The sequence below is a fragment of the Oryzias melastigma genome, linkage group LG6 (assembly GCF_002922805.2).
Source record: "Oryzias melastigma strain HK-1 linkage group LG6, ASM292280v2, whole genome shotgun sequence".
In the NCBI taxonomy this organism is placed as follows: domain Eukaryota; kingdom Metazoa; phylum Chordata; class Actinopteri; order Beloniformes; family Adrianichthyidae; genus Oryzias; species Oryzias melastigma.
Window position 1 is genome coordinate 30,169,883 of NC_050517.1, and position 20,059 is coordinate 30,189,941.

Below are 20,059 nucleotides of genomic sequence, written 5' to 3' on the forward strand. Positions count from 1 at the left end.
CAAATATATATATTTATTTCAAGTGTGTTTCATCAGAAAAAAATGTGCACAGAGAAGGGAAACGGAAGTAGTTCAACAGGTCTTGTATGGCAGGCGTAATGGGCCAAAACACCTCAAGACCTACACGTAAAGAGCGAAGATTTGACTGAGGTTCTGCACAGCCCAGACTTGTCGGTACATGTCCTCTTTGGAGGGTCCTGTCCCACCAGGAGGGGGCTGGCCGGCCTGGTTTCAGCTTCCTGGTTGGTCGTCTCATCATGGACGGAAGAGACCCGCAGGCTGGATGTGTGAAGACCCTGCAGAGGTTACCGGTCTGGATCATAGAGCATGTGTGGGCTCACAAGATCATGGATGTCCGAGAAGGTTGGTTTGTACTTGACATTAGTTTGAACAATCTATGAGCAATAATAAAAACAACAACAATAAACTCCAGAAGATGATCACAGACTGAGAGCAGCTCTGACTGTTGCTGTGTTTCATTTGATCAAACCAAACAGGAAGTTCAATGATCCTACATTCAGAACTGGGGTTTTGAACGGTCAGGTGACAGGACTGTGGTCATGCAGACGTGCTCCCTTTGTGTCCTCTCAGCTGTTGACTCGTCCAGCTGGCCAGATGTGGATTCTCAGCCTCTGAGCCTGGAGGACTCGTGGAGGCTGCGTGTCACCGCCGCACACGTCTTCGCCATCATGAAGAGCAGAGACGTGCAGAACTTTGGGAAAGTCTTGGGCTTTCTGGAAACCACTCACAAGCTGTTACCCCGACTGGTGCCGGCCATCAAACACATGAAGATCCTGTTTGGTCTGAAGACCATGGTGAGAGTGAAGCCTCCAGACATCTGCTGTAAACACGTCTTCTGTTTGTGTTTTTATCTGGAGCTTAAAGTCTTTTGGGGGATTGTGGTTTTTTCTTGCAGATCATTATGTGGATGCTGAAGGAACACAAAGGAATGGTTGAAACTGTGACCCAAATACTGCGGTTCTTCCCACACAAACTCCCTCAGTACCAAGATCAGTGTGTAAGTGACTCACACTGTTCACGTTTGGATGACCATCCCGTCTGTACTAACCGTGAAGATGAGCTGCAGCCATTCAGAACGGCGGTCTGCAAACTTCAACGCTAAAAGAGCCATTTAGTCTCAGTTCGTACAGAGCAGAACCCAACCAGAGAACAAAGTCCCATTTTATGTTTAAAATACACAATCGCTGTGCTTTTGACAATTAGGCATTTATTTATAAATGTAGTTTTTAAATAGTACAATAATAGAATTACAACAGTGTATTCATGTTTCTATGGAGGGACTCTTGTGCCACCATATTGCAAGCAAACGTTTTGAGATTGAAATCTTCTAAATTGCAAACAAGATATAAAATATTAGGAATTAAACTTTATAATTTGCTAATTAAAATATTAAATATTTGCTTTCAAAAATCTTTTTTTTTTGTTAAAAAATAACAGTGAGATGAGGCACAACTCATCTAAAAACATTAGTGCGGCAAACGCAAAATGATTTGTTGAAAACAAAAAATAAGTTTGAAAATGTAAAAATATTTTTGAAAGCAATTAAAAAAAATTAAACATTTTCATTTGCAAATTCTGAAGTTTTATTCTTGACACTTTACATTTTTCAATTTAGAACATTTTGACCTCCAAACTGTGACCTTTTCTGGCAACATGTTGGCACAAAAATCATTCCGTAAGTTTAAACTTCTTTTCCTTCTGACTGCAGCACACACTAGTTCCTTTCAAAGTAAAACCCCTCACAAGCGCTCCTCCTGCTGCAGCAGATTTACTTATATTAAAAATGCATGGCAGTCAAACATGACATTTTTATCATCAGGATTTTGGTTTTTTTTCCCTTTTTAATCTTAAGTTTAAACATTTTAGTAGAATCTATTTATTTAGAATAACCTGAGCTTTTTATTGAAAACACATAACTGTAAATCATTTTAAACCACATTTGTTCGAAATTTGAACCACTTTAGTTAATTTACCAAAGTAAAAATACTTTTAGAGACTTTTGTTTGACTAACTATGAATTAAAAATATAAATTTAAAGAACATTTTTAAAGAATTTCTGACAGTAACTTAAACTTTTTTTTTTTTGCTCAGATGCTTAACACTTCTAAACAGAAAAAAAGAAACATTACTGACTAATATGTTATTTGTTCAATCAAAAGCATTTTTCATTGAAGCTAAAAAACTCAATAAAGAGATTAAAGAGCCGCTCTGGAGCCACAGGTCGCAGAAGATTTGACCAGAGAGGATCCATGAAGCTTTGAGGTCTCATTTAAAACTACTTTCTGTTGATTTTGAGATCGTTCTTTTTAATGTTGATCCTTTAAAATGCAGCAGACCATCATAGCTCCACCACCATGCCTGGCCATAATTTTAATGCCTTTTTTAATCAAATGTGTAAAAATATTTGTACAAATTTGAAGATAAAACTGGTAAATCAATATTTATGTGTCATTTAGCAGAACAGAGATTATGTTTTTAGAAATTCAATCCTGTTTTCATGTGGTCTCTACTGCCATGTAAAAGTACTCAGTGAGCTAAAGCTGGCAGGTGTAGAACTGAACTGCTGGATTCATTTTTGTAAACTTCTATTTTTGTGTTTCTGTGGTTTTTGCAGAGTCCACGAGAAATGTTGGTCATGAGAAAGAATCACGTGGACTTCAGGAACCTGGCTCAAGCTCTGGCTGTAGACAAGGAGCGACTGGAGGATTATATGAAGGTAATGGAGTTTTAAAGCCCCGCCCTTCAAAGCCCCGCCCTTCAAAGCCCCGCCCTTCAAAGCCCCCCCAGGTGATCTTTCAGTCATGATTAGGACATTTTAGCCAGAAACATAGTTTCTGTTCGTTAGAAACTCACCTCTGAGTTGTGGGCGGGACTATTGGTGCAGAGCAAACCCCGCCCCCTTCCCCGCTGCTGGGAGCTCAGAGCAGGGAGTTAGTGGCTCCGCCCAGCGTATTTTCTACATCACAAATACGCTGTTTTTCAAACTGCATGTTCAAGTCTGCTTAAAAAGAAATCTTCAGAAATTCTGTTTTTAGCTTCATTTGGTTCATATGTTCCTCATCAGAAAAGTCACAAGAACATGTTAAATTGTATTTTTATACGCAGGATTCCTTTTCTCAGTCTTTTTTGAACAGGTACATTCATTTCTTCTGTATAAACCTTATTACTGTCTGTTCAGCTTCAGTTGTGTTTTATTATAAATTTACAGTATTTAGGAAAACCAAGTTTGTGAGGCGTTTAGGACTCACTAACCTTCAACACCTAGAGCCGCTCAGGCGCATTGGAGTCGTCTTTACAGGACGACCACATTCAGAGGGAGCAGCAGCACGGGCGCTCGGTCTCACCGCGGACGCTAAAGCTTCGAGAGATACTTTTGAAATCTTCTCCAGCTTCATGGGACTCAGCACTTCTAGATCGTAGATCTTCTGTTTTCTACCAGACGAGGTCCACATCAGGAAATGCTTCTGAAAGCAGCAACTCTAAACTGATTTTAGAAGGCCTCACATCAGCCTCATCACGTCGACGGGATTCCAGGATGGTTGGTTCCATCAGCTGAAGGACAAATCATTTGTTTTGAGGTTCACATATATTTTCCATCCTACACTAAAACATGAAAACTGTCCTTTTTGTGATTTATTAGTTTAAGAAGACTTAGTTTATCGGGTGATGTGACTCAGATGAAGATCAGAACATATTTTATGACACATTCATGCAGAAATCAAAGCGGGTTCACATACTTTTAGTTCTGCTGTATATGTTTGTCCAGCAGAGGGCACTACTGCTTCGCTTCATTTTTCCTGTCATCTCACCCCAAGTTACCCCTTCATGCAGTTTTACAACCCCACACAACTATTCAGAAACCCACAAACATCCATATAATCGCTCGGCATCATGAAAAGCATCTTGTTTTCATTGCTGGGCACAACCAACGACTTTAGAGAGGAAAATGAAGCTAAAATACACATTTAGGTCTTTTAACGCTGTAGCTTTAGTTTGTGCCTTTATCAGTTCATGTCATAAACTTATATCATGTAAAAACCTTTAATGGATGAACGTCTGATGTCTGAGCAGGACCTGCAGAAACTCCTTCATGTTTAGTTCTTCAAAAATCCATCAGGAAACTGCAGCTTATTCAGAACTCTGCTGCTCGGGTTCTCACAAGGACCAAGAAAGTAGACCACATCAGTCCAGTTCTGAGGTCTTTACACTGGTTACCTGTCTGTCAGAGGATAGACTTTAAAGTTCTGTTACTGGTTTATAAAGCTTTGAATGGTTTAGCACCAAAATACATGACTGACCTCCTGACCCAGTATGTACCAGCCAGACCTCTCCGGTCATCAGGATCCGGTCTTTTATCAGTTCCTAGAGTCAGAACTAAACATGGAGAAGCTGCATTCAGCTTCTATGCTCCACAGATCTGGAACAGACTTCCAGAAAACCTTAGATCTGCTGAAACACTCAGTGTATTTAAATCCAGGTTAAAGACTCACCTGTTCTCAGTTTGATTAATATGTATTCAAATTCTTTTCCTTTACATTTCTATTTTTCTGAAGACTCCTGTGATAATGTCGCCGTTTTATTGTTTTCCTGACTAAATGAAGATCATGGAACAATCACATTAAGGCCTAAAACAAGCTGATATTGCTAAATTTCCCTCACATTTCTGTGACATCAGACTCAGATGGAGAAGCAGTACGGAGAACGGTACGCTCAGAAGGTAGAAGAGCGGCTGCTGCACTACCTCCACCTGCTGGAGGCGGAGCTCCCGAGGGACACTTACATTGCTGAGGTGTGTCACTGGTGTTTGACTCCTTGAAGAACAGTCGCCTCCAGTCAAAGACTTTTCATAGACATGTTCCTCTAAACCACAAAGTCACGGCCCGGGGGCCGGATTCGGCCCTCCAGATCATTTTATTTTATTGTTATTAATGACTCGATGTTATCTTGAGCTCATTTCTAATTTGTATAATTTTGACAAAATATATTTTTATGGAGAGTAAAATATTAAAGTTCTTTAAGGTTTAAGTTGATTTATTCTGGAATAATATTCCTGCATTTTTGTTATTCATTATTATGCTTAAAAGTTTCAGTTTTAAAGTTTTTAAAATTGTCATTCTGCAGCTTTTTGGAATATTTTGGTATTTACTAAGATTTTTTAGGCTGTTCTGGAGTTTAGCTAATATTTCAGCTACATGCTAACTGTTTTGGCTAACCTAAGTTTTTTTTGTTGTCTTTTTAAAGTTTTTAGGCTAATTTGGCATTTAGCTAATATTATAGCTGCCTATCAGCTTCAGCATTCACACTAGCATTATTGCAGGTAATGCTGTATATGTATTTCATAATTATGTCAAAAGTGTTGAATAAATGTTTATCCTGTTCCTTCTGCGATCTAAGGCGTGTTTTGGATTTGACAGCGCTCCTCTAAAGTGTTCTGAGTAGTAAAGCTACTTTACATGCTGGATTTGAACATGGAAAGAAGAAAATCAAACTGTATTCATGTGTTTTATGAATGTGGATTTCAGATCATGAGGAAAGACGGTCCAATGACGGCGGAGGACCGATTACTGTTGGAGTTAATAACTTCCAAATCTGATACAATCGCTGCGACACTGAGGACTCTGCTGCACTGTGGTGAGAGGAAATATTCATACATTAATGTTAAATATGAAGAGAGGACAACTCTCGTTATTAGCCATTGAATAGTTTTGGCTCCATTCAAGTTCAACAGTTAGATTCATCGCATTAAGCAAATAATGTTTTTTATTAAAGGAAATCATAAAAAAGTCTAAACTTGAGTAAATGCTTGTTTTAATCTGCACAATTTAACATTTGTTTTATTATTTCTTCAGTAAACTGTGATTTTCAAACCACAAACATTAAATAAACCTCATCACAGTTATGGAGTTCTGACATGTTTATAAATCTTTACACGTTAGATCTGGTTTAAATACTTGTTTCTTAGTTTATTTAAAGATTCAGCTCTGAAGTGTCACTGGATTCCTGCAAAGCATCATGGTCTTTGTAGTTTCAGCTCAACTGGTTGAACTTAATGACAGCATGAATTCGACTTGTTTCCAGAATCTTCCTCAGACTGATGAACTTTAAACGTCTTTTCTCCTCGTTTTAGTGCTGAACAACCAGCAAACTCACATTTATCATCAGTGATCCATTTCCTGGATGATCAAATTGATTTGTTTAGTGTACGTTTACTCAGTTTGAGCAGTTTTTGTTGAAGTGGATCTTCTCGTCTGTGAACGTCTTCATCAGATCCTGCTGGCTGTCATCCTGCTGGGATTTCTCCAGAAAACAGACAAAGAGACGGAAGTTCAGAAGTCTCGGAGTCATCCCTGTGTGGAAGTTCATCTCTTCCTAACTTTGGAGAAGGCAAACGTCGGCTGGAGGTTCTGAGGAGGAGCACAGATCCAGCTCGGGACCAGAACCGGAGTGCTGATGGAGGACGGGAGCATCCACAGCCGTGTGGGGAGGGGGGAACCCGGAGCAGAACCCAGAGCAGCTCGCCCCAGTTCTGCTCCAGACACCAGCGCTGGGTGAGGAGCATCCTGCGCGGATGTCCAGACGAGTCCTCAGAGGAACAGCAGAACCAGAACCAGACCAAACCCTCTTCCTCGCCTCTGCTCTTCCAGTCTTCCTCCTCCTCTTCATCACAGGATCTGACTCCGTCTGACCTCGTTCCCTGCCCCCCCCAGAAACCCGTCTCTCAGACTTCTCCTCCAGCAGCAGCAGAACCAGAGAAACATGGAGCAGGTCCAAACTCATTCGGAGACACTGCCCCGCCTTCTCTGCTGCTTCCAGTGATCCGATTGGTGGATGTCGCCGCCATGTGGTCCAGCTGCTCTGGTTCCAAATCCTCTTCAGAACGTTTAGTTCTGCTCGGCGGGAAACGATCCTGCAGTCCTCAGGTTCTCACTTCTCCACACTCTGCAGAACCTGTTCCACACAGGCAAACTGCTGCAGGATCCCGGCCCGTTTCTGCAGGATCCCGGCCCGTTTCTACAGGATCAAGGCCCGTTTCTACAGGATCAAGGCCCGTTTCTACAGGATCCCGGCCCGTTTCTGCAGGATCCCGACCCGTTTCTACAGGATCCCGGCCCGTTTCTGCAGGATCCCGGCCCGTTTCTGCAGGATCCCGGCCCATTTCTCCTCCTGCTGACCTTCAACCTCCAGCAAAAAAGATTTTTTCCAAACTGTCCAGGAAGTTCAGACATGCGGCTAATGTTGATGTTCCTGAGGCTCCAGGAGATGTTCCTTCATCGTCTTATTTAGATGTTCCTTCAACTTCTGCTTCCAAATCCTTCATTTTTGCATCAGCTTCTCCTTCAAAACCAGAACTTTTTTCATCTAAGTCGTCCCCAAAAGCTGTCCAGCATAAACCTGTCAGACGTCACCGTCAGGGTCAAAGGACCAAACGTTTTGTGTCCAGATTCACTCCAAACTCTTCATCCGTCTCCTCCAGCTCTGGAGCTGCAGCTCATAGAAACCAACTGTCCAGCCGAGCTGCAGAGCTGCAGTCTGACCGGCTGCAGCGTCTGCAGTCTGACCGTCTGCAGTCAGACCGTCTGCAGTCTGACCGTCTGCAGTCAGACCGGCTGCAGTCAGACCGGCTGCAGTCAGACCAGCTGCAGCGTCTGCAGACAGACCGGCTGCAGCGTCTGCAGTCTGACCGGCTGCAGCGTCTGCAGACAGACCGGCTGCAGCGTCTGCAGACAGACCGGCTGCAGCGTCTGCAGACAGACCGGCTGCAGCCCGTTGTGACTCTCACCAGACTGAGCACTGAGGAGTGTCAGCGACTAACCAGGAGAACCGCCACCGCCGCCGTGCGGAAAGACGCCACAAAACGAGGCAGCTGCGTTGAGGAACAGACCAGAGACACGGCAGAAAGCTCTGACTCCTCCTTCGACGTGAACGTTCTTTACTCCACTGGCTCCTCAGACGGCGAGGACTCGCGTCATTCTGACTCCAGCTACAGACCCCGTGTAAAAGCTTTGTAAGAGTCTGAGAGTGGGCGGAGTCTGAGGGTGACCAGGACTTACCCAATCACAGATTCAGAGCGTATGATGAAGTTGAAAAACAAGAATTGACCAAAAACGATAAGACCGTTTTAAAGAACGCGAATATTTACGTTTACTGAGTGAAAATTATGAGATTTACACCATAAATTATTAAAACAATTCTTTAAAAGTTCATTCAAAATCTTTACTAAATGTGTCAAAGATTTGGTGTTTTTAACCTCCGTTATTTTTTTACTTTGAATAGTATTCTTCAAAATGTTTTTCTATGCTTGTTGAATGTCATATTTGCTGTTAACTGAAGCCTTAGTGAAGCAAGAGTCAATTATGTAACATCCTGTTTTCTGATTATGTTGCTGCTTTTCAAAATAAGAGTTTATTTCTCCATTAAAATGCAGTTTGTTTGTTTTTTTTTACATTTGGAATTTGTCTAAAAATAGCAAATCCAAATAAATCTGTCAGAAATCTGTCATGCTTCGGCTTCAAAGTTCAAAATCCGTCCTGCGTAGAAATGAAGTTCACAGGGAGAAGGGGAGGGTGTCTGTATTGCAGTGCGCTGCGGGGGGTGGACTACCTGCCAGTGGCCCTCCTCCTGTGGCCGCTGCATGGATTTGCCCCTCCCCTCGATTTTATTTGCACCTTAGACATTTAGGACCCTTGGTGGGGGGGTGCTTGGACATCACTGCCAGCAAACAGTCGATGTCCTTTCAGTGCCCCTTCCGCCAATTTTAACCGCACCATAGACATGTAGGGCCGCTGGTGGGAGGGTGACGGGGCATCTCTGCGAGAAATCAGGAGGTGCCCTGTTAAGGCCTTCTCACCAATTTTAACCGCACCCCTTTAGTACACACACCTCTAACACCACAAACATACACTCTAACAAGCAAACACGCAAGCATCACACAAGGAAGGTGGGACCTTCGACCTTCTGTCCCCTACCCCATCCCTGGCGGGGGTGCGGGGAACCTCGGCCTGGTGGTCTAGTCTCTTGGGTGCCGGTCTCCTGGGCCCGGCGGTCTCCTCCCCACGCCGGGAGTGGGATCCCCGAGATTTAGCAGGGGATCAATCTACATCGGAGCCGGGGGGTGTCCAGGTCTCGGTGGTGCGGAGTCCGGTCCCTGCTTTCGAGAACTAGTCCTCTCCTAAACTCCATCAGTGGGTGTGCCTGGTCGGGCCTTGTTTACATCACTCCTTGGGGCCTCTGTTTCTTTTGGGTTCCCCTCTGCTCGGCGGGGGTGGGCGGCCCCTGCCCTGCTTCTCCACTGGACCTTCGCGGTGGGGGCAGGCGGTTGTCTGGAGTATGGGGTGGGTTGCCCTTGGGGGGCCCTGGCTCGTACCTGGGGTGGGGCGGGGGGGTCCTCTGCGCCGCTGGGTGGTGATGGGCTGCTCCTCGGGGGTTGGGGGGCTCTCCGGGGGTGGGGTCCCGCGTTGGCCCTCCTGGCGGGGTGGGGGGGCTGCTCCTCTGGCTGGGCTGGGGCCTGCACTCTCCGTGTTCCTGTGCCTTCCTGCTCTTGGGTGTGGGGGGCCTCTGCGGCGGTCCCGCGTGCCCCGGTCTGGGTGCTCGGCGGGATTGCCCGGCGGGCGGTTTCTCTCCGCGGCTCCATGGCGGGTGTTGGGGGATCTTGGCTGCAGCTGCTGCCCCGGCGGGGGGTCTTGGCGTGGGGATGGCCGGGCGCTCTCCCCCTGAGTACATTCCATCACCATCCACCTCAGTGAAACATAAACACTCACCTGAGCACAGGTGTCAGCTCACCTTAGCACTAACCGTTTGTGTGACAGAATGAAAGTCTTTATCTGAATGGGTTTGTATGATGGAGTGTGTGAGCTGCTGTTACAGTTGAATTGAGGACATGTGTAGTATATGTATAGTATATGTGAGTATGTTTAGTTTAAATGTAGAGACTATTTTGGCCAACAAGTGTGTGTGTAACTATAGAGTGTGTGTGTAGACAGGCCCCGCCCATTCTAGCTTATCACCTAGTCCTGGTTGTTTTATGATGTTGCTTCCCTCTGTTGTCATCTTATCCCCCCCCCCTCTTCCCTTTTTCCGTCCGGTCCAACGACAAAGAAAAATAAATAAATAAAATAAAACATAATCTATATAAATAAAGTTTAGCATTAAATACAACAGGGGTTTATACTCAATAAATCCCTGTTGTGACAGTAAAATCTGCCCAACACAAGAAGCTCTCAGCCCACATCTGTTGGCTCAGCTGTTGGACAGGACAAGTTAAAAAAAAAAAAAGAAATGAAGTTTACAGAAATGTGTGCTGCAGTTTTTACTAACATCATAATAAACGTGTGAAGCAGCTTCAGGTCCGGTTAGACTGCCGGTTGTTGAAGCCAAGAATCTTCATTCATTCTTTGGTCAAACTGGTTTGAGATTTGAGGTGAGTCCAGCTCGCTGAGATGGTCAAACTGTTTGCTGAAGGTTCCTCATAGGAGGTTTCCTCCTGCGCCGTGTAGTCATGAATTAATGTGAATAGTTTTGCATTAATGGAATACAGTATATGTGTAGTTTAACGGTTACTAATTCCCTCTAAACTCAAAGATGTGAAGGGACAAGGAAAGCTTTGCCTATATTTCCTTTTGTTTATTATGAGTTAAACATTTGAATGTAAATGTTTCTTAATGGTTCAGATCTGATATTCCAGGAGTTTGTAAATGAAAAATAAACGTATTTCTGAGTTTCATGCTTTTGTCTGAACATTTTTGTTCTGTCTTTACAAACATGAATTGGCCTGAACTTCATTCATCTGTCTGTACATCCATTCCTCCAGGATTTCCTGTGGGGCGGGGTCGTGGGGGCAGCAGCCTAAGCAAAGATGCTCAGACCCCCCCTCCACAGAAACTTCCTCCAGCTCTCGACAGACTCTCCATTCAGGGTTTTTGTAGCCTTTTTATTTATTCATTTTTAACACAACTGCAAAAGTAATGTGTTTTTTTCAGAACAGTTTTTTTTATAATCAAAGTTTTTATTTATTTCTTTTTTCATATATAACAGTGAACAGACAGCATTCCAGTTTACATTCTTCCTTCTGTTTCCTTTTTGAGTCTGACGTTTAACAAAGGATGCCTATACATCATAACAGTTACATAGCAGAAAAAAACCAAAACAATATAGGTCAGAGTTTCTAACAAACAGAACATCACCAAACGGCTCTTATGTGGATGTCACTCAAAAACGCGCCCCCAAGATTCCTGAAAACTGTCCATGTCTTCATTTACTCTTGCTAATAGTTTCTCATATGATACAACTTTGAGGATATTTTCCGTCCATCTGTTGAAGTCTGGTGGGGACGTGTCTTTCCATACACTGAGAATTACTCGGGCGGCGGTAATCACCGCTCTTATTATAACCACCAAGTCACTTTTTGACAATCCGGGAAAAACAGACTCTCAATTTACCGGTCGATCTTCGTTCCAGTACTCACCTACAGTCATGAGCTCTGGGTCGTGACCGAAAGAACGAGATCCCGACTACAAGCAGCTGAAATGAGTTTTCTCCGGAGGGTGGCTGGGCGCTCCCTTAGAGATAGGTTGAGGAGCTCGGTCACCCGTAGGGAGCTCGGCGTAGAGCCGCTTCTCCTCCGCATATAGAGGAGCCAGTTGAGGTGGTTCGGGCATCTGGTCCGGATGCCTCCTGGACGCCTCCCTGGTGAGGTGTTCCGGGCATGTCCAACTGGGCGGAGGCCCCAGGGAAGACCTAGGACACGCTGGAGAGACTATGTTTCTCGGCTGGCCTGGGAACGCCTCGGGGTCCAGAGGAGCTGGAGGAAGTGGCCGGGGAGAGGGAAGTCTGGGCATCTTTGCTTAGACTGCTACCCCCGCGACCCGGTCCCGGATGAAGCGGAGGAAGATGGATGGATGGTATTGTCAATCCAATCTATACAGTCCAGTACTCTTTTCCAAAATGGGGAAACCGCTTTACATTCCCAAAGAGCGTGCAATAGGGTCCCTGTGTCTGTATGACACTTCCAGCATACACTATTGGCCATAAGACTCATTCTGTGTAGTTTGGAGGGGGTGTAGTACCACCTGTGTATTAGTTTAGATTGAGTGAATTGTCCCTTAGCTTTTTTTTATAAATTTACTGGAATGTAAAAGAATTGTATTCCAGTTATTTTTATCAATACTACAACTCAAATCCCTCTCCCAAGCCTGTCTCAGACTCTCACATCCATCTTTTTTTAAATTGTTGAGCATTTTATAAAATAAACCTGCCCTGCGTGTCCCGCTCTTCATTTCAAGAAACTCCCCCACTGGGTTTGTGTCTCCAGAAAAGCTGCCCTTAGTTATACAGTCCCTCAGTTGTACGTATTTCCAAACGTTACCCCTCACTTCTAGACCATATTTAAGTGTAATTTCGGCAAAAGACATAAATACTTCATTTGTGTACAGATCTCTTATTTGGTGTATTCCTTTGCTGCACCACTTTTCCCAGCTGACAGTTTTTTTCCCAATTCTTACAGCGGAGTTGTTCCCCACAGAAGCATATGTTTGTCTCAGATGATACCCCACATATCTTATGCACCTCTTGCCAGACATATTTTGAGTATACAAACACAGGGTTGTCCCGGATGTCCTGACTGGTTCCAGAAGCTCCCTGAGAAAGAACAGTCACAGGTGTATAAGGCTTCACTAGATCTTGCTCAGTTCTGACCCAGCTGGGATCAAAATCTCCCCCTTTCCAGTGTTTGACCAGCCTGGTTATTTCAAAAGCCAGATTATACAGTTTAACATTTGGAAGAGCCATCCCTCCATAATCTTTTGAGGCCCACATTCTCTTCATGTTAGCCCTGGGTCGCTTCTTGTCCCATAAAAAATCTTTAATATTTTTTTCAAATTGGCTGAATATGTGTGGGGGTATTTTCAACGGTAACATCATAGAAACATAATTAAACTGAGGGGAAACTATCATTATAATCACATTAATTTTGCCCCATAGTGTAAGTCTTAATTTCTCCCACTTATCTAGATTTGTTTTAACTTTCAGAAGTAGGGGCTCCATATTTGACGTCATAATCTCTTCCAGATTTGGATTCAGAAGTATTCCTAAGTATTTAATTCCCGATGATGACCACTTAAAATTAAATGATGTTACATGTCTAGGATGACATGAAGCTGACAGAGGCATGGCTTCTGATTTGAACCAATTTATCTTGTAACCTGACATCTTGGAAAATGTGTCAACACATGTGAGCAATGCCGGCACGGAGCGTTCTGGGTCTGTTAGTACAGCTAGTACGTGGTCAGCATATAAAAACAGTTTGTGCTCTCTACCTCCCACCCTTACACCTCTAATATTTGTATTTGCTCGTATTGCCAGGGCCAGCGGCTCCAACAATATAGTAAAAAGCATTGGAGATAAAGCACAGCCCTGTCTTGTTCCTCTGGAAAGATCAAAGAAGTCTGATATAACTCCATTTGTCAAGACTGCTGCTCTTGGATCAGAATATACTGTTTTTACCCATTTGCAAAATCCAGAGCCAAAGCCGAACTGTGAGAGGACAGCGATAAGAAAGTTCCCCTCAACCCGGTCGAAGGCCTTCTCTGCATCTAGGGAGAGGGCCGCGACCGGTACAAAGCTGGGTTTACTTATGTGCATCATATGTAGAAGTCTCCTCATGTGATCTCCTGCACTTCTATTTCTGATAAAGCCGACCTGATCTCCATGGATTATATGAGGTAATATTTTATCGAGTCGTGAAGCCAGGATCTTTGTCAATATCTTACAGTCCACTCCCAAAAGACTTAATGGTCGATAATTGGCTGGGTTCGAAGTGTCCTCTTTTTTGGGAATGAGCGATATCAGTGCATCATTGAATGAGACTCGTATCGAGCCTGATTCAAATGCCTCCAGGTATACTCTGTGTCGTATGGGTGATAAAATATCTACACATGTTTTGTAATATTCAATAGGAAATCCATCCAGGCCTGGAGACTTTCCATTTTTCATAGATGAAATAGTACTCCTAATTTCTTCTTTTGTAATAGGGGCATCTAATTTTTCTTTTTGTTCACAGGTGAGAGCTGGATAATCCAGACCCGAGAAAAATGTTTTCATTTCTTCTTCATTATATTTACCAGTCGAAGTATACAGATCTTGATAGAATGATTTGAAAATCATATTAATTTCTTTTGATAAGGTTATCACTTGGTCATCCTTTTTTATCATAGGTATGTTGTTTAAAAAATCCTGCTGTTTTAATCGTCGGCCATTCTTTTCACCCCCCTCGTAAAATTTTGTCTTAAGTCTAAACAGAGCAAATTCTGCCTTTTTATTGTGAATGTTATGTAACTGGTATTTTAGTTTACAGATAGTCTGATTTTTATCCTCTGAATCCCGCCTTGCCAATTCTTTTTCTAATCTACGTATTTCTTTATCTAGAGTCTTTTCTCTGAATTCAATCTCTTCATTTTAGAAGCATATGCTATGATCTTTCCACTAATATATGCTTTTGACGCTTCCCAAACTGTAGCAATTTTTTCTGTTGATCCTATGTTAATTTCAAAAAACTTTTGAGATCATTTGACAGTTCCCGACAGAATGTTTTGTTTTGGAGTAGACTGGTATTGAGCCTCCAGCGACCTCTCTTGTCTTTTCGGTATTTAGAGCCCAGACTCAGTAAAATGCGTACATATGCCACGATTTGGGAAATACCGTGTATAATATACGCCAAAAACGGTTTTGCGTGCATATAACACGCGCGGTCCTAAACGTGTTAAAGTCTGTTTTCCACGATTGACACGTCCCCTGGTGGAGGCGTGAGCATCACAGACAGCCCCACAAACGAACAATTTGCTTTTCTAACCCTAACCATAACCGTAATCCTAACCTTAACCAGGAACGACGTCATTTAGAAAAGAGCCGGAGGATTTCTGACCACGTGATCAAAACGAAACCTAAAAAGCGTGTATATTGTACGCCGGCACAACCTATCCTCTACCATTGCGTATCATATGCACGCAAAAAGCGTGTTTGGCGTATATTATACACGGTATTTCAGAGTGCAAAGTCGTGGTGTATGTACGCATTTTACTGCGACCGGGTTGGTATTTAAATCAATATGCATCTGTGGCATGATCACTGATCGTTATCGTACCGATTTCACAGCCCAGCACAGACTCAACTAATGTTTTAGATATCAGGAAATAATCTATTCTTGAATACGTTTTATGGCAATGGGAGTAAAAGGTGTATTCTCTCTCATCTGGATTCACCAGCCTCCATATATCCACCAAGCTTATGTCTTCCACGAGCAGACATATCGCCTCTCTGTCCCTGGGTGAACTCCTCCCACTGGGTTTGCTCTTATCAATTATTCCGTCCATGACCTGGTTAAAATCTACGGCTAATATGATCTGGCCATCACTATTGCCAAGAACTGTATTAATTACATGAAAAAAGTCAGGGTGTTCCTTATTAGGAGAATATATATTACACAGTACTGTTTTAATGCTCTTAATTAATGCTTCGATGCATATAATACGCCGTTCATTATCATTGTACTTATTCAATAATACAAAACTTAAGTTTTTGTTTATTAGGATCAAAACACCATTTTGTTTACTTGAGTATGAGCTGTGGAAAACTGTCCCAACCCAGTCCCTTTTAAATTTCTTTGCCTCCTCTTCCCCCGCAATGTGAGACTCCTGGATGAAAGCTATGTCTACTTTTTTAGATTTCAAATATGTCAAAACCTTTGTTCTTTTAATTGGGTCTCCACAGCCATTTATGTTCCAAGATATTATTTTATCATATCTGCTCATTCCTCTTGACCCAAACACATATTATATGCAGGAAAATATATCGATTACCCAACCAAAAGTACAACTCTCTAATGTATAGGCTTTCATAAAAACAAAATCTACTGGTTCTGCAGAAAAAAGCTGTCTTACTGAACAACTGGAACAAGATTAACCCCCTCCCCTGTTTGGCAGCTCTGAACATGGCTGCCAAACGCCTCCCGCTAACCCTCCCGGCACTGTCTTAGTCCGGTCTACCTGGGTGCCTTAACTCTTCTGGTCCGATGAACAGCCAAGCAGCTGTCGGCCACGCTCCCATCCCGAGGTTGTCCCCACTGAATGGTACCGTCAGTTTACATTCACCTCCTGCTGTCTCTATGGCGTATCCTGAAGAAACTTCTCAGCTTCATTTCCATCCACGAATGTTTTCTTCTGGCCCTTCCAGGCAAAGATGAGCGTAGCAGGATAAACCAACCTGTGCTTCACCTTGAGCTCGCGGAGACGTTTCCTCGCGGAGCCGAACGCCTTTCTTTTTTCCACCAACTCTTGCGTGACGTCCTCAAAGAAGGAAAGCTTGCTGCCTTCCCATTCGATCCCCCGCTTCTCTCTGGCCATCTGTAGCACCTTATCTCTGGCGGATGTCTGCAAAAATCGTACAATCACCGCTCTCGGAGGTCGGTTGGGGTCTGGCATGGGCACCAGTGAGCGATGAGCTCGTTCGATTTCGAACTCGCTACTGGTTAGCGCGCAGGCTTTAGCTAATATTTTCTCCACATATTGAACCATCTTGCCCGGCTCCTCCGCTCCTTCTTTAAGTCCGATCATTCACATTATTCCTCCTGCTGCGGTTTTCCAGGTCCTCCACGCGTGACCGCAGCACCTCCAGTTTCTTGTCGCAGTTATCCACCTTTGCCCCCATATGGGTGCTGGCATCCTCCATGTCGGATATGCGCTGCTCAGCCTCGCCCAGTCGCTCTTGGATATTTTCCACAGGCTCTTTAAGCTCTTTTGTAGATTCTTTTATCACGGCCACATCTGCTGCGACTATCAGAAGAGTGGCATTCATTTTCTTGATTTCTTCAAACATAGCTGTGCTGTCGTCCTAAATACAGTTACTTTAGAGTTACTAAATACAGTTACTCAATTCAGTCTTCATGATTTTGCACTAAATAGTGGAACATTGGTGAGTTTCTAATGCTTCAGGGTTCTCTAACATGTTATAAACCAGTTAAAAAAATGTAACCCAGAAAATATTAAATAAACTATCATTTTTGTTTTTCTTTTAACAGTTTCATTTGGAGCAGTTGAAAAATAGTTGAAACAGTTAAGAAATGACAGAATGACATGTCAGAATCTGAGGCCTAAAAATCAAAAGGTTCTGGTTCTGACCTTAATGATTTAAAAGGATCAGATCTTTATTATTGTGGACACAATCAAATGACTTACTGTGGCTGTAAGGACTGTGCAGTGTAGTTTGTTTTTCAGTGATGTTTTTGGTCATGTTTGAGTAGTCCTCTCAGTCACTTCCTGTTCATATTAACAATCATCCACAGCTGTTTCATTTCTCTCATTTGTCCTCAGACTTAAAAAGTGTCTCTTTATCAGTTTGTCATTGTCAGGTCATCAACTTCTTCACTCTTCTTTCATTTATTACAGCAAATAAAACAGTTTGGGTATTGGTGCAAGTATGGGTCTTGGTGTGTCTTCGGGTCTTGGGGCTAGTTTGGGTCTTGCGGGAAGTTTGGTGCTTGGTGCAAGCTTGTGTCGTGGTGCAAGTATGGGTCTTGGTGCAAGTGTGGGTCTTGGTGCAAATATGGGCCGTGGTGCAAGTATGGGTCTTGGTGTGTGTTTGGGCCTATGGGCTAGTTTCAGTCTTGGGGGAAGTTTGGGGCTTGGTGCAAGTATGGGTCTTAGTGCAAGTTTGGGTCTTGGGGAAAGTTTGGGTTTTGGTGCAAGTATAGGTCTTGGTGGAAATGTGGGTCTTGAGGAAAGTTTGGGTCTCTGTGCAGGTTCAGGTCCTAGTGCAAGTTTGGGTCTTGGTGCTGGTATGGGTAGATTTAGGATTAGGTTTAGTTCTTTTGTAGGTTCTGGTCGTGGTACAAGTATGGGTTTTGGTGCAGATATGGGTCTTAGTGCAAGCATGGATCTCTGTGTAGGTTTGGGCCTTAGTTTGGGTCTGGTCATGGGGCAAGTACGGGTCTTTGTGCAAGTTTCGCTTTATGGTGTTGTAAATACCAACTGTGTTTTACAAGTGGGAATGTGTCGTGTGATTATTTAACCTTTATTTTATTGAACCTTAATTTTACCAGGACAGTCTCTTGAGATAAAACATCTTTTCGAGAGAGACCTGGCCAGAGATAAATGTTTTTGAGAAAAGAGTTAAAGCAGAATGGTCTAGTTTAGAGAACAGCTCTTAGTGTTTTAGGAATTAAGAAAAACTGTAATATTGTCATGACTTCAGAGATAATTTATGACTGATGCGTGTGTGAAGGCGCAGTGGAACTCTCTTCAACACATGGATGTCTCTGTATGTCTGTGTACATCTGTTTCATCTTAGCCGTGTATGGGGCCATGGTTGGAAGCAGCCAATGAGCTGGCGGGCTCAGATGGAATAGTGACATACTGAATATGCACCAGGCTGTCAGAAAAACAAACATGGGAAGGAAAAGTACAGAAGTTGGGTGCAGAGATCAGTGACTGACCCTCTTCTCTCTTTCTGTATTTGCTCAGTCTCACTGTATCATGTGAAAAAAATGGACCATGTTGGAGGTAAACTGAGGACAGCAGGATGGGTCTTTGACCCTTCAACTCATCTGAAAATGTGACCTTGAATGATCCTACTGCGTCAGAAAGTTACCTGCAGAAAAAGAGAGGGAAATTAGTTCTTATTTTAATGGATTGTAAACTTAAAAAAAGTAGAGTGAATTGTAGCACATCAATAAGGTCCATCTAAATGAAACAGTTCCCTTTAAAGGATTGTCAGTCGGGCTTTCTGGTCAAACGTGGAACACTCTGTAGTTTAATATTTATAGTATTATTGCTGAGATTTTGTTTTTTTTAGAAAGAAATCATTTGTGTTTAAAAAATGTGGTTTTCCCAATTACCAAGAAAATAATTGAGTAAGAAACAAAACAAAAGATTGTCTTCTATTTGAAAAAAACCCCACTAAATACGAACATTTTATGAAGACTAGAAATCCACCGATGAAGAAAATTTGGATGATTCATAGAATACATTTACATAAATTTTTTTCAAATGACAGTACGTTTAAATGCAACGCATTGTGGTCTATATTCACCAATATGGAAAAAAAATCAACCATTGACTTTATATGAGATCTGGACTGATAGACCCCTCACCTCTGGCGTCCCCAACAGGAAGTACCCGCTGGCTCCAAGAACCCTGAATCTTAGAACTTTATTTGTCAGAATGACCATTCTTGCTCTGGTACCTTTTATTAATATATACTTGAAAATTCAGATTTTCTGTCTTGGTCAGAACTTATTTGAGTCATAAACTGGCCAATCAGATGCCTCAGCAAAAGTAGGCAGTGCCCGCTGGCCCCCACGTCCAACATTCAAAATGTTTAGCCAACAGAATCCTTTCAAGTGTTAGGGGTGTGGCCTTCCAACAAGCTCACCACTGATTGATTAGAGTGGTCGCCTTAACCGACTCGGACCAATCACTGCTTCCCGATGTAGTCTAGCTTTAACATGGTGGCATCTATACAGGCGAAAAAATTAACCAGAAGTAAGCCGTTTTCTACGGCCTGTCACACTCACTCCAGTTCTCATATACAGTCAATGGCACTGATGGACATTAGTTTTTTGCAGAGACTTCTGGGAAATTTCCAGAGAACGTGGTTGTAGATTTAGACAACTGAATGAAATGGTGCTCACTCTATAGTGCATTAAAGTCCCCCTCCAATGAAAGTCATGTTTTTTGAGTTTTTAACATGTATGTGTGGCATTTTTTTTCTGAAAGAGAAAAAATATAATAAGAAATCATTTCTTGTTTGCATTTCAGAATACTTCTCCTTGTAAGTCGCTGTCACTCAAACTGTCTGAGAAAAACTCAGTTTGAATTCCTGAGCCTTGCTTACATCACAATAGCTGGCCCGGATGCAGCTGTAGCGGTCAAAGAAGAGAAGATAAAATCCCACTACTGTGCTGTAAAGGATTGTAATTCAGTGAAAGGCCATACTGATGTTAGCTTTCATTATTTCCCAAAGAATCTGCTCTGAGGAAAAAATGGATTGAATT

At 42.9% G+C, this 20,059-nt stretch overlaps 1 protein-coding gene across 2 annotated transcripts in view; it reads left to right on the forward strand.

Annotated features, from left to right (window-relative positions):
• Positions 1 to 32: 32 nt before the first annotated feature.
• LOC112152613 overlaps positions 33 to 20,059 on the forward strand; it is a 24,782-nt gene continuing 4,755 nt past the window's right edge. Inside the window, exons 1-7 of one of the 2 annotated variants that reach the window (XM_024282295.2) lie at positions 33 to 363; positions 592 to 815; positions 917 to 1,018; positions 2,636 to 2,737; positions 4,697 to 4,810; positions 5,544 to 5,652; positions 6,289 to 8,517. In XM_024282295.2, the coding sequence (XP_024138063.1) occupies positions 258 to 363; positions 592 to 815; positions 917 to 1,018; positions 2,636 to 2,737; positions 4,697 to 4,810; positions 5,544 to 5,652; positions 6,289 to 8,030 (2,499 nt within the window). In that variant the 5' untranslated portion in view covers positions 33 to 257 and the 3' untranslated portion in view covers positions 8,031 to 8,517. Of the gene's footprint in view, positions 364 to 591; positions 816 to 916; positions 1,019 to 2,635; positions 2,738 to 4,696; positions 4,811 to 5,543; positions 5,653 to 6,288; positions 8,518 to 20,059 lie in introns of those variants that run through there. The other variant, XM_036212533.1, reaches the window with a different exon arrangement.